Consider the following 15,392-nt stretch of genomic DNA (forward strand, 5'->3'; position numbering starts at 1 on the left):
AATAATTTGTAGTGCAGTATTATTGGTTTATCCACTACTTGGTGGAAGATTTTGCTGCTGCTTTCTACTCATTAAGCATTGTGACATTAACAGCCTGACAGTCACCCGGCAGTTATCAGGCACTGATATCTCTACACCTTCTGCTTTCACACTTTCAAGATATGCCTACCTTGCCTGCCACCCTTTCCACTCATTCTACGCCACCTCTATGAACCTCTGCACTACACTTCTCTAACCACACACCACTACCAACAAATTCTTGCACAGAATAAGATTCACACTGCTTTTGGGAGATCAAGTAAAAATTTGTGCTGTGGCTTAATCTGATGCTGGAATACTATTTCTACTGACTTCAGGTTAAGCACCAGACAAACTCGATCAAACAAGAACTGACTGTGTCATGCTCTTTGCTAACAAAGATTGCTTTTAGAAAGAAGAAGCATTTATTTTTCCACGAGGTCATTTGTTTTAAGCTGAAGAAACGCAAACGACAGGATCCTGCAGAATTTAATGTAAACTGTTAGCAAAGAATTGTAACATATGGAACAGAAAGAATGATGAATGATGTGATGTGCTAAATATTTCCACACTTCGAGTTCACTGTAATTCTCTTGTGACTTCAGTCGTGCTGCAGTAGGGGTATTTATCAGATTTGCCTGTCAATCACTCAGTATCCTCTGGACCTCTAGAATTTGGATGCTAAAGTTAACTGTAACATACAGAGAGTGAATATACAAGGCAAGCATAAAAGGAAGTGATGACGTGAGACTACAAAGGAAAGTCAAGGTGTCGGCAAATCTGATAAGGGAAGGATTTGTGGTAATTTGGAAAAAGTATGTTGACCATTTTGCACAAGGGTATAATTGTGAGATCCAACCCGAAATGATGAAAGCAGTTTTCTTATTTAAGGAGCTGCAGAAAGCACTCCGAATTTCCACATTGGATTATAGGAATGGTAAAAAGAATGATCCCAGTGTGTGTACGTGTTGCCATTTGGGAAGCAAAACATTTTCAGGAGCAATCTACGTCAGTAATTGGAAAAATGCCCAACTGTGCAGATCATTAGCTTTATGGCTGCACCGGTATATTAACTGAATTGCACTCATCATTTTACATTGCTCACTGCGGCAGAATGTGATGGCATCAATGATTTATTTTTTTGTCTCCTTCATTGCCTTCGAGTAACCAAAAGTATTAGTGAAAGGCACAAAAAGATCCGCATTAGTGGTGGCACGGAATGTTCTGATAACAGTTTTCAGTGACTGTTTTTTTTAAGATTTGATCTCTTTGGGGCATGTTTGTGTGTGTGTGTGTGTGTGATATTGTCTTAAATCAGGACCCTCAGAAACTTTCCATGCTTTAATGGTCACCCACTAATACTCAAATATATTCGTATTGTTGGGTGCTGCTATTTCTTATCAGGAGGTAAATAAACTGTTGCCGCAATTTATTCCCATCTTAAAACGCATCTAATGAGTGACCACTTTCCCTGGCTCCCACACTGCCCACCAGTGACTTCCCTGAGGTGCCTATTCATTGGGGGTACTTAACTAAGGAATTGTTGTGTAAGCCACTCAATTTACAAACCTGCGGGCAGGCAGCAATCTCCTGTCAGCAGCACTGTGATGCTCGCTGTTGAGAAATTTAAGCCACCCAGTCAGAGCTCAGTCACGATAATCACAGTTTAGCACCTTAACCAGCAGAAAATGAGCCTCTCGATCCTAGTCATCCAGATGTGCGGATCAAAACCTTGAGATATGGTTCACAACGTACATGAACTGTCCTTTTGACAGGCACTGCTCTTATTCTTCAGAACACACTGGTCAGCAGGGGTCCTGTCTGGGTAACAGCACAGTTGAGATCAGGTTGGCCTGATCTGTGGATTTGAATTTTATTTCCATTTCCATTTGCCCCTGTGTATAAGAAAACAATATATATGGGAGTGGGTGGGTGGGGGGAGAGGCACTTTTGCCTTACACTGGCTTAACTGTGTGGACAAATTCAGATAGAAACTATTTTTTCCTGCAGTGAATTAACACTGATACAAACCTTTGGAAGTGAAATATAGTTCTGAATACACTTTAGCAGTTCAGAAGTGAAGCGTTTTTTTTTGGAAGAGGAATTCAAATGGATTTGATACTCCATGCTATTTCTAAATAATCCCTCCAAAACCAAAAACAATAATAAATTGGTCATTTTCAATCTACGACTGTTTGTGGGACATTGCTGTGCGCAATTGGCTGCCGCGTTCACCCACAAATATACAGTCAGTTCACTTTACAGTGTGTTCTGTGAAGCGCTTTGGGATGTCCTCCCGACGTGAAAAGCGCTATATCAAATGCAAGGATTATTATTAGTAGTAGTATTATTACACACACCCCCTTTCAACTATGTACTGAGGTGGGCAAAGACAGCCACCATTGTATTTTAGTTATATTTTTTCTTTCCCTACACATTATTCATCTGAAGCTGTTTTGACAATGTAAGCATTCTCCCAACACTGCATTGGAGTGTCAGCCAAGACTGTGAGTTCCAAGTCCTGACATGCAGCTCAAACCAACAATCTTCTGAATCAGAGGCAAGAGTGCTACCAACTGAGCCAAGACAATTTCTTTGCAATCAAGTGCACAAGTTCCATCAGATCAGCTATAATTGAACAAATGTGCAGGAGTGATTGTGGGGCTGGAGTATGGTATAAACAGAAACAGAAATATTTACTCCAAACTGATACAAGTTTATGTGCTTCGTAATTGCATCTTGACACTTCTCAGAAGTGTGAATTTTTACTCCCCAAGGTTTTACGCACAAACTTGCATGTTGTGTTTCCCAAACTGCTCTCAATTCACGAGTCTAAATTTTCAGAGACCTTGAAAATGGAATCGGAGAAGATTGAATGATATCCGGCAAGTAGTGCCCTTAATTGTGTAATTAATAATGTTGTTAATTGCTAGAATTCAGTCATGTATGGTTAAGGCTGACTGTTATAAAGAGGAGCCTTTTTAGATCAGTGTGTCGGTCCCAAAATAGCTTCACAGAGATCCACCAAGTCAAGGTCTCCCACCTGGCAAAACCCTGCTGAGATGATGTATCTGACAGTTTGGCTGGATGCCATTTCATTGAGTTATAATTGGCCTACAGCCCAGATATGTCTATGATCCCCATGTAACAGTGTCTGAAAAGTTCAGGCTCTCTGAACACAGGCCTTTTCCAATGAAGAGACCTGACATTTAGGCTCTTCATCAGTTTATTTTTGGAGTGAGAAATCTCCTGTTTGGAAGGAGTTACCCAAAACATTTTATTTTTCTGGAGGTGAGGGAGGAAGGTGAGTTATTACCATTCAAACTACTCCCCTCTCCCTCCCCAACCACCTCCTTCATCCCAGAGTAACAGTCCCTTTAATTTTTGCCACAGTGAGTGGGAAGATCTGGGGAGTACTTTCAGGTAAGTGGCTTCAAATGGGTTGTCAAGGGAAGTGCTAGAGGTTCAAAGTCATAGTTTTCTTTTTCAGACTAGAAACAATTCCTCTGTGAGATAGTTTAAAGCCCACTGGTTTCACCGCGCTCTGCTCTCCATATGCAACAGAAGTGCCATTAACATAGAATTCTCTTTGTTCTCTTTGTAGGTTGTCAGATAGAGACAAAAGCCTCAGACTCTCGCTTCAGATGAACTGAACTGCTGGTGTTCTCTGAAACATTTATTGTTTTACAATAGTTTAGGGATTATTTATCCTTACTGCTGTTTGAGCTTTATAAGAATGCCCACAAGTCCCAAGATTATACCATTTTTCTACATATAAAACATTTCACAAAGATTTTCATCATGATATGAAACTGTATTGATCACACTTATTTTTGCCTTCAAGAAAAGCAACTCCAGTAATAAATAGGTCATTGATCGGAAGTGGAATGAGAATGAGCTGCCGAGTCTATGAGCAGCTTCAATATCCTTTTAGTGTACTCCTACAGGAGTTTGTGGACACAAAACGCATCCCATTCTTTATATATTTTCAAGCAGGGGCTTGTGAGTCAGTGATTTGTATTTTCAGAGGAATTTTTTTCAGGCTTTTTCACCGTAGCCTTTTATCATTATGGGTGATCCAGGTCAAGGCAAAAATTTTGTGTTCATGTTTTCTCTGCAGTTATTCAGAAGTAATGCTACTATTCAATTCAATCATGGTCTGATCTCCATCTACAGTTGAAGTGTCTTTTGTGTCTAATCCTATGAACCCATCTTTAATTCCCTCCACTGCAGAAAATTATTTTGACACTTCCATCACCTAGCAGTGAAAGCAAATACATTATCACCCAGAAGTAGAATTAGTGACCATTTTTGTGTTCGGCTGTATATATTACAATGAAAACAAATTATATTTATGTATTACAATCAGCATTTTTTGTGAAAACTATTTTCATTTCAGCAGCAAGTACTAAATTCCTTAATGTGGGAACTGGCTAAGTGGGGGTAAGGAGTCTAGAGTTGCAAGAGAGGGGACTGAATTAATATTTACAGTAGTGTCTGCAATATCAACAACCATTATTTAATCAAATCACTATATACGAAGATACAACAAAAGATTTTTAAGTTATGGTTAGGTCATTTTGGGGGCCCTGATGGTGAACTTTCCTTAAATAAACTATTCCACTTTGTGAAACTAGCCAAAGCTGAACTCCACACTTTTGTGTACGGATACAAAGCTCAGGGGTCTGGAGGTTTGTTAAGCAAAATAAAAGTTGCCAAAGAGTCAACAGCAGATAACGGAGTGTAATATTTGGATTTTTGTTTTAATAAGCTCTGCATATTTAGTCTAGAAAATTCCACTTAAAAGGGGGGAAATGGAAAGGAAAGTCTGGCTAGAATCTTAAAGCTTTGGCTTTACTTAGAACGCCTGTAATTTGGTAATCTGACTTTGAGAGGGATAATTAGAAGTCACACTGGTGCAGTGGTATCAGTTTTACACAGGCTTTAGATTGAATAGAGTTAGAAAGTAGAGTATTAGCAGATCAATGGCTCATCTTATTTTATGGTGTCAGAAGAAGTGTTACAGCTGAAGAGCAATGAAGTTTGGATTGGTTCTGACTCATAAAGCATGCATGCTGCCTCTATTATATCCCAGTCCAGTTCACTGTCGTCCCTGAAGCATCTCAATAAAGACTCATAAAAGGTGTTAAAAACAATCTATGTGACAGCAACTGAAGCTTCTTGTAGAAAAGCCCAAAGGCCAGAGATGTTTTCATTAAAAGGTGGAGAACTGGCTATAAGTGTAATAATTCTCCAACTCCTGTTTCATAAACCTTCCGGTTGGAATCTATCCCCAGAACTGATTGTATACTGGAGATCAGTTAGCAGCTTCCAATCAGTTTATAACATGTCTCCCAAATAAGGGATGGGTTCTAGTTAATGGCCCTATTGTTATAAATAATTAATCTGCCCACTAAGTAAAAGTTATAATGTGTTTATTTTACCTCAGTCTAAGCAAGCATGAGGAGTTCTGACCTTACTCCGGGTCAGACACCCCCTTTTGAGCATGTGTAAAACCTGAAATAGTCCTCAAAGTCAACCACCACAAGGGGGTGTTCTCAATATCTACCAATATCCTCATAAATGCAACAACAACAACTTGCATCTATATAGCTCCCTTCGCGCAGAGTAGCGCTGCAGAGCATATCCTTGCATTTATTATCCTCATAAATGCAAGGATAATAATAATAATCCTTGCATTTGATATAACTCCTTTTCACTTTATTAAGACGTCTCAAAGAGCTTTACATAATATATGATCATTGTTATTCTCGTTTAAACGAAAGTAAGCGAAGCCAATTAAGTCAAATCTGTCTAAATTGAAGCAAACTATTCCCACCTCTGGCTCAGTAATGAGGAGAATGCTTCATTTTATTGTAAGTCTTTTCTGATAACTTGGGACAAGAACAAAAGATCAGTTGCAGCCATACTGAGTAGATATTGGTTATTAACTTACCCCCTGAATTTACCCAAGTTGAATTCTTACGTTTGTTCAATAATCATTCTCCTAATTCTCGGCTAGCCTGTCAGAATTTTGGCAACATTCTTGGCAGGAAAGGGATTTCAATGTGTCATTGCCTGAGTTTGATCCATGTCACATGCCCCTTGGGTTATAACTGTCTTCGTTGACGGAAAGGTAATGAGTTCCTACTTGACTGTATTATACATTTGAAAAACTAGTGTAATCTTTCTAAATAATGAATGGAAATTCAGTTTCTAGGATTATAGGATATCCAAAGCTGCAGAATTGCTGCATTTACTGAAACATTAAACTGAGGTCCTGTCTGCCTGTTTCTGGTGGATATCAAATAACCCATTGCATTGTTGAGAAAGAGAACTGGGTTTCTTCCAGTGTCCTGGCCAGCAATCTTCCAGAAAAATTTGGTCACTCACTTCATGGGTGTTGTATAGGACATTGTTGTGTGCAAATTGGCTGCCCTATTCACCTGTGAAAATACAGTCAAAGAGGAAAGAGTCGAGGCTGATCTTGAAGGAGGTAAGGGAAGGAACTCCGGTATGGAGTTGATAATAATAATCCTTGCATTTGATATAGCGCCTTATCACGTCTTCAAGTTCCAGAGAGTGGGAGCTTGATCACTGATATTCAGTGATACACACTTACATGTTCAGTCCCTAATATACCTGATGGAGTACTTGCATGGCTAAGAATAGATTTGCTACCTGTTCTTTTCTGCTCCTATGTATTTGGCTCTTTCTCTTGTTCCTTGCTCCTGTGCCAATTATTCCATGTGCCCGAAAGCTGAACTCCACTTCTTCAGGGCAGGTTCAAATGTTACAAAGTCTGCTGTGTTAAGGAACCTGGGTGCTTGTTTTATGTCCTTTGATATAGTTATTTTTAACCATAATGGCAGCATACAGCCAGGAAGAAATTTATGGACTGGTGTATCTGTACACTAAAGAAAGTATTCCAGGTTGCATGTCTACTAGAAAGGGCACTGCAAGTCAAGGAGCGACATTGGTTGTGATCAATAAGTGCTCAGAAACCTATATTCTTCTACAGTCTAGTTGTCCTGGGTTATGACTTTCTATTATCGGGTCTTATTTGCTGGATGAAATTGAGATTGCCTCAAAGCTCTTAAGAGGAAATAAATGGGAAATGTTTTGAAGCAAATAACACAAATAGATTGCCATTCCATTGATCAAATACTAATAGCTCAAAGGTCGTGTGTGCTTCCATTTTCGCCCAGAAAATTCACAGTCAATTCAATTTACAGTATATTCCGTGAAGTGCTTTGAGATGTCTTGAAGACATGATAAGGCACAAATGCAAGGATTAATATCATTATTGTTATTATTATTTTGGAGTTTGGGAGCAGTGGATTGGGAATACAAATGTTTGCTATAGGCCTAATGTACTTGTAATATCCATTATTTATTACTTAGGGTAAACAGTAGGAGATGATGTCACTGCTTGAAGATTTATAACATGATTGTGTTCTTTAATAATAATAATCCTTTCATTTGATATTGTGTGTTATCACATTTTAGAGACGTCTCAAAGCGCTGCACAGAATATACTGTAAAGTGGAGTGACTGTATATTTTCTTTGAGCTAGAAGGAAGCTCAGCAAAACACTGAGATTACAGAGAACAAGGAAAAACAAGGTTAAAAGCCAGAAGATGGACAACACATTGGTCATTGCTGGACACGTCCAAGACTTCTACCATTATTTTCCTTTGAAGTTTAAAAGCCATTTTCCAAGGACTGCTCTAGGATTAAAAGACTGCAAATCACAGTCAAAAAACCCTTGGAACAAGTATTGTACTCAGATGTTAACAAGAGGCCCATTGAGCTGAAGATACTGTGTGTCGATGTAATTAAATTGTGAATAGCAGCTAATGTGGAAAAAACATTTTTGCGGACAAATATTCATTAGTTTTTGGCTAAAAACCCTTGTAAAGTCAGACAGAGCAAAGGCCCATTCTCAGATTGATTAAAATGGAACTAACAGCAAGTCCTTTGTGTCCTTGTGAGCATTTTGGGCAAAGTGTGATGTTTGTGTTTGGTTATTGCAGTTTTTAATTTCAAGCTAATCTGTCTGCCTGCAGTCAATCAAACTTTAAATTTAATGGTGCTTAAAGCATAGTTTACACTAATTTGCTTAAAATGTGCCAGCCTGGCTCATTATGTGTCAGCCTGACTCAATTGGTAGCATTCTTCCCTCTGTATCAGAAGGTTGTGGGTTCAAGCCCCAAACTGGGACGTTGAGCTCATAATCTGGTCTGACACTCCAGTGCAGCGCAATGCTAGGGAGACAAGTGTGTCGTCTTCAGATTAGATGTTAAACCAAGGTCCTGTCTGCCTGTTTGGGTGCACGTAAAGATTCTATAGTGCTATTAAAAAGAGAAGGAAGCTTCTTCCAGATTCCTGTCCAACTAAATTGGTGCTGACTATGATGACATGTTTACCAGGTTAAACAAAAGGACATGTATAAATTTTCAGGAACTGGTTTTCGTTTCAAGGGGAGTAATAAGATAATATATCAATTAGTACAGCAATCTATCCCCCATCTACTATATATTACCCTCAACCATCTGGTACAGCAAGAGCTAGAAAACTGATCAGATTGCATTGTTTTAATCAGAGTTTTGTGCTCTGTATGCAGTATGGTATGCTTTCTCACACTATTGGGCTCAAAGCTGATCAAAGACATTGTCTGGAGTTGCAGTCAACATCCTTCAGTAGCAACTGAATACCTCAGAGCCAAATGTTCAAACCCAACGGTTTTATTGGAAATTATGCTACACAGTTTCACGTTGAGATGGATCTGCCTCTGCTGTGGCTGTGGGTTTGTTATGTGATAAGTGATTGTAGAAGCTGCACAGCTTTAATTCATTGTATGAATTAAAATTCAATTTAATTCGTACAATGAAGGGTTCTCACTCATTTCAGGCCAACGGCTTGTTAGGTTTACTTTGCTACCATGGTCCTGTGAAATTCTAGAGACCCACAGAGCACCATATAACACAGCACTACAGGGTAGCCACAAAGTCCTCTTACAAAACAGCGATATGAGACGACAGAAGAGCTGAAACTAGCTGTCAGATGCATTTTGGCTTGTCAATCCATCCATGTTATGGAAGATGTCATGCCGAATATGGCGATGAATCATTATCTGCTCTGAAAATGATGGCACTTACACTGGTCATCTGGATGTCTGGACTTCCAAATACAGTTAAACACTTGTACTGAATACAATGGAGTACTTCTAAATACAAACATCATCATTCTTCCACATGTTTCAGTTGTTGGTCAGTGCACTGAGTGTAAAAAAAAGGGGGTAACAGGACTTTGTTGATGCCCTGTACAATTCTGCTGTTAAAATGTTGAAGATAACATGCAATTTGTAACAGGATTTATACAGTCATGGTGTAATGTTGTAAAACCTACAGTAGTTCTAATTAACTATTAGTTGAACTGATCAAACAATTGGGTTTACAGATGAGAGTAAAATTACTTATAGCAAAGTTGAAGGAAATCTGCAAAAAAAATTATTATTCCTAACGAAAATAATGCAGGACAACATATATTAGAAACACTTTCTTGAGAAGCGGAGGGAGGGAATGAAATGTAAGTAACATGTGCACTATAAGCTTTGTCGCATAGGTTTATAAGTTGTGTGACACAAGGCCACGCGTTATATTCCCTGGCTTCTCAGTGCTTTTAAATTGCATTAACAGCGAAGGTTATGTCTCTCCCCACTTTAAAAAGGTGGAAATACACCAATGTTGCCAGCTGATCAGACAGATTTATTTGGGGGAAAATATATATTTATAAATATAATATTTTAGCACAACAGAAATCCAAAACAAACACAACATCTTCTGTTACAATTCTTTTTCTTTTCCTCCGATACCAAAAAACATTCCGTTGTTTACAGTACATTCCTTCACTGCACATAGGTTGTGCACACGTGTTTTGGGACCCTCCCTTTAACACAGTCGGGAGTCGCCCCCTGTGTACACCACATCCATGTTACTTGTGCACTTGCCGCTTTCGAAAGGCGCCCCGGTGTGCACCGTACGCGCACACGTTTACCGTACATACATTTTTGGGACGCTCTTTGGTTACATTGCGAGCGTCCTTCTGTGCCTTTACTTCAGTCAGTTTTGAGTGCGCTCATTGGCCTCCCGGTTGGTGAGCCCTGAGCGGGTTGTGCCGGGGTCAGGCTCTATCAGGCCTTTGCCGTGGTTGAGCCGAACTTCAGCTTGTCCCTCAGTGCAGATAATGTACAGCGTAAATCTGCACCTGCACTTCAATTAACTAATAGTGTTACCACCTCCCAATCAACCCAAACACACTTCAGTTTTACAATAGCTCAACTTTTGAAGACATTATAACATTAGAACTGATAGCTATGATACAGATAACCTGCTTGTTGTGTCTTTAGCAAAACAAGGCCCCCCTTCCTTTGATTACGTGACCTCGCCATTTCAAAAGCACAGAAACGTGTTCTTACACACAGACTGTCTTGAAAAGTAGCAGCTTAATTATTGCCCCAATGTGGGCGTTTGAACCCTTTGTACTAGGGCACCCGAAGCATTGTGTACATGGACAGATTTATGCCCAATTGAGAGGGAGTAACAAGCAATAATTTAATGAAAGGGTCTGGGTGATGTCACGAAAAAGGACACAGTTGCATTTATTTATGGGGTTCACCTGTACTCCTCCATTAAATAACTGTCTTGTTAGTCAGTCACAATTCTACTTCATTTTTATAATTGACTGTGACCTTCAATTCTTGGCGGTTCGTAGTGAAGATAGATTTGGTGGCAATGTGCAGTGGCTGTGCTCTTTAAACCGAATCTGACAGCTGTCTTCCATTAATGCAGACCTTCCATTCATTAAATATACTCTTAACTAACTGAGATGCACTGACTGCAGAATCGTGTCATCAGGTTCACGGGACAGTGTCTTAAGGAAATGATTTTTCAACTCTACAGCAAACGTTAGGAGCACTTAATATCTGCAATGAATATTCCAAGTATATTTCTAATGAACCCAGGCTGGATCAAACCAGAATTACTAAAACGTCTCAGGGTTGACTTATATTAAGTAAAAAAGATTGCAGTGTGGTCCTTTATGTAATGCTTGCAGCTGTCCGTTTTATGATGAACTTGAGGATTGCTGTATGCACAAGAGGGATGGGTGGGTACGTACATTTGGAAGCATATGAATTGAATTGTGCTGTACGAGACTTTTGGCATTATTATTATATATTGCAGATGGAATTTTCCTGTAACCCCACTCCCATTTTCCAATGACTACTTCAATGACATCACACAAGAACAGGATGTCTTTACCCACCTGTGGTTGTTGTTTGGCTGCAAGTAATAGCAGGATTTTCAAAGAAGTGGTGAAAAATCTTAAATAGAATCATCCTTGTATCCTCCTCTCAACCTCCCACACTGTATTAATATTTGTCTAACGTTAAATGATTCCATACATTTTTTGTGAAGTGGACATGATACCTTGTATCCAAGCTGTGCATTATTATGGTTTATCAAAGTACTCAAATAAATCCATATAACTGAATGGTACGATTACATTCCTTTTTGGGGGTTTTGAAATATCAGTGTTCCTAAACTCTTAACCACAGTATCAAAAGCAAACGTCTTTCTTGAAACCAGGGGTTGCCAATTTTCTCTTTCTCTCTCTCTGAATTTTACTACTTTTCCCACCAGTGGCGGATCTAGGGGTTATTAATACAATTCCCTTCCAGCTCCCAGATCACAATGCTAGAGCTCCAAAGAGCCGAATAGTAACTTCCTTGGAAATCCCGACGTGAACAGTGCTTTATAAATACAATTTGTTGCTGTTGTTTCACCCACAAAACATGCATTCAATTCACTTTACAGTATATGCTGTGAAGCACTTTGAGACGTCTCATCGACGTGATAAGGCGCTATATCAAATGCAAGGATGATTATTATTATTATTGACCAATTTCCTCAACTGGACAGACTCTGACTGTAAATGTAAACGTCGTCTTGCTTTGTTTGATTGGTGCAGCAAACTACATCTCATTGGAGCTACTGAAGTCCTTCAATGAGCTGCAGTATAATTGCTTTACAATTGGTTTATAATCATCTCCAAATGAATAGAAGATATAATGATATGATGTGCTTTATTTCAGTACGAATTCTCAAGCACAGAAACGACGCATCAGACTAGGAGAGATCAGGTCGCTGAGACCTGTCGAGCCAACAGCGCTACAAGTCGTAAGCGACGCGTGTTGACTCCCGACGACCTGAAACATTTAGTTGTTGATGAGGACCACGAGATGATCTACTGCTACGTGCCTAAGGTGGCCTGCACAAACTGGAAGAGGGTCATGATGGTGCTCACGGGGAGAGGCAAATACAACGACCCCATGGAAATCCCAGCGAACGAAGCCCATATCTCTTCCAATTTGAAGACCCTCAATCAGTACAGCATCCCAGAGATCAACCACCGCTTGAAACATTACCTGAAGTTTATGTTTGTGCGCGACCCTTTCGAGAGACTGGTGTCGGCCTACAGAAACAAGTTCACCAGGAGGTACAACAAGTCGTTTCACAAACGGTACGGGACTAAGATCATCCGAAGGCAGAGGAAAAATGCAACCCGAGAGGCTTTGCGCAACGGAGATGATGTGAAGTTTGAGGAGTTTGTGGGTTACCTCATTGATCCTCACACGCTGAAAGAGGAACCCTTCAATGAGCACTGGGAAACTGTGTTCTCACTATGTCATCCCTGCCACGTTCACTATGACCTAATAGGGAAGTATGAAACGCTACATGAGGATGCAAACTATGTCCTTCGACTAGCAGGAGTAGCAGACTTTATGAAATTTCCCACCTACGCAAAATCTACGCGAACTACAGATGAAATGACAGCTCAGTTTTTCCAAAACATCAGCTCTGCTTTCCAAACACAACTGTTCAACCTTTACAAACTAGATTTTGTAATGTTTAACTATTCGGTGCCAAACTACCTGAAATTGGAGTGAGAATGTCTGTTGACTTTTATTTAAGTTTTTATTTGTCATGATAATTGTTTGAGCAATTTGTTTTTGTAAATTTAATGACGATTTTGAACGATGCTGCGAGCAGCAAAAATTGGAATTATTTAAATGACTTTGTAAGAAAGAACTGAAACGCTCTTTGTGGGATAAAATAATTATGGTCTAGTTTAAATATTACCCCTCTTCCCCCAGTATATTGTACTATACTGAATAGGTGTGTAGTTCATTCTCGTGTAAAACACAGTCTCTACATTATCTATAGTGGATTGGTTTGTTTCTTGTAGATTCTCTTACTGAAGGTTAAGTGAGCAACTGTGTTAATATCTCAATGACAGTGTCCTGAAACAGTTCAAATCAACTCCAGAGCACCTTCGCTGTGCAGTAGAGGGTCTGACAGTTGATTTCCAGCCAAGCAGCTCTGCACCACATCTACCCTACTGTTTTGCAAGCAGAATTTCAGCTGTTTAGCATCGGTTTTTCAGAATCTTTGAAAAGATTAGAATTGTAATTTTGTTTAGATTTTTTTTACATGTGAAACAAACAAGCACGAGGCTCCTGTTATGTTATGCCAAGTTCCTGATTAATAGCAGCTGGTGAAAGCCTCATTGCAATAAACACAAACACCTCCAATGACGTAACGTGACCTGCCAACGGTGTGCGAGTGTCTTCTTTCAGGAGGAAGGGAGGGAGGAATAATGAATCTGTGGCCCGCACCATTTTTGTGAGTCGATGTACAATTTAAACAAAACTGTTCATTGTGTAACTGTAAAAACAAAGATTGATTGATGTGTCCCCTATGAAATTCTATGGATAATTGTAAATTAATCAGCAGAAAAACAGAACTATTGGAAGATTAACTCACCTTTATTTCCAACTATAAAATGTGCTTCACAACTCCCACAGAGTTATTGGATGTGCAGTACTACAAGTAAAAAAAAGTGGTAAAATGACTAGTATTTTTGAAACTGTACCACAATCCTCGTGATATTCAGTGGTACCCACACGGTTTAAAATTCCGATTCACAGTCAAGTTTCATGGTACTTAATAATAATAATCCTTGCATTTGATATAACGTCTTATCACGTCTTCGAGACGTCTCAAAGCACCTCACAGAATATACCGTAAAGTGAATTGACTGTATATTTTGTGAGCGAAATGCGGCAGCCAATTGCGCACTTCAGTGCCCTACAAACAGTTGTGGAATGAGTGACCAAATTATTATTTTATTATGTTGTGCTACTTATCCAGGTAGCACTACCAGACCTGTTAGAGCTTTCGGCTTAAGAACATTTCTACATTTCAAACTCTCCTCAGAGACAGTTCAATTTAGAGAGCCTATCTTATCTCTACCTCGCCCCTTTCCCCCTCACACACAGACACCCTGGAGGATATTGTGAAACAAGGGGACTCATTCCATCAAACATAAGTGGATGAAAGGATGAGTTGATGCATCAGGATTTGAGCACAGACGATTTGGATGATTTTCAACGGCTAAGGTACCCAGGATTTTATCAACTCATTCCTCTGATCAAGAATAATAGTATTGGAAAAGGTCACAAAAGGCTCGAGTGGCTTAAAAAAACCATACCACACCAATATACATTCATGCCAATATACCTACAGTCGTATTTTTTTACTGTGGGGATAAGAGGTAAGAAAATAAATCTAAAAACTCAAAATAATGGAAATGTACAATTGGTCGACCAACATAATAATAATTATAATAATCCTTGCATTTGATATAGCGCTTTTCACGTCTTCTAGCCAATTGCGCGCAGCAGTGTCCCACAAACAGTTGTGGATTGAAAATGATCAATTTATTATTGTTTTGATTTGGAGGGATTATTATTAGGTGTGTGGAGTAAGGAAACTTGCCCAAGGTTTCGCTGTCCTGAAATTGAACCCAGGTATCTCGATGGCAAGGCGAGTGCTCTAACCGCTGAGCTACAGGACTCCACATCTGGAAGAAAAAGATAGGTGAAGTTTTGCAAATGAGCCCCTTCACCTGAGCAGACTGTTGTTAAGTCCGCTATGCATCCAGTTTTATATCAGCAATTACTTGATCTCCCAGTGAAGTGGTACCTTTTATGCATCTTGTGAACAAGTGAGTGACATGCACCAGTACAACTTCAAGGAAATTTACTAACGTATCAATGGAGAAAAAGAAAGCAACAGATACATTTTGTAAACTAGATTTTACAGTATCTTCTAGCCTTCCATTCAAACATTTGAGGTCCTCTCTTGTCAGCTGTAAGAAACGTCTTGTAGTGACTAAGACAGAAGCAGATCATTTGACCAGAGGGCAGGTGATCTACTTTTATACTTGTCTTATTCAGTACAAGATTA

At 39.4% G+C, this 15,392-nt stretch overlaps 1 protein-coding gene across 2 annotated transcripts in view; it reads left to right on the top strand.

Moving 5' to 3' along the window:
• The window catches only part of chst11 (carbohydrate (chondroitin 4) sulfotransferase 11), an 81,413-nt gene extending 67,725 nt beyond the window's left edge, over positions 1 to 13,688 (top strand). For both annotated transcript variants that reach the window (XM_007895289.2, XM_007895290.2), the window contains exon 3: positions 12,176 to 13,688. In XM_007895289.2, coding sequence (XP_007893480.1) covers positions 12,176 to 13,030 — 855 coding nt within the window. In that variant the 3' untranslated portion in view covers positions 13,031 to 13,688. The remainder of the gene's footprint in view (positions 1 to 12,175) is intronic.
• The last annotated feature ends 1,704 nt before the right edge of the window (positions 13,689 to 15,392 follow it).

The sequence above is a fragment of the Callorhinchus milii genome, unplaced genomic scaffold, assembly GCF_018977255.1.
Source record: "Callorhinchus milii isolate IMCB2004 unplaced genomic scaffold, IMCB_Cmil_1.0 Scaffold5, whole genome shotgun sequence".
NCBI classification, from domain to species: Eukaryota; Metazoa; Chordata; class Chondrichthyes; order Chimaeriformes; family Callorhinchidae; genus Callorhinchus; species Callorhinchus milii.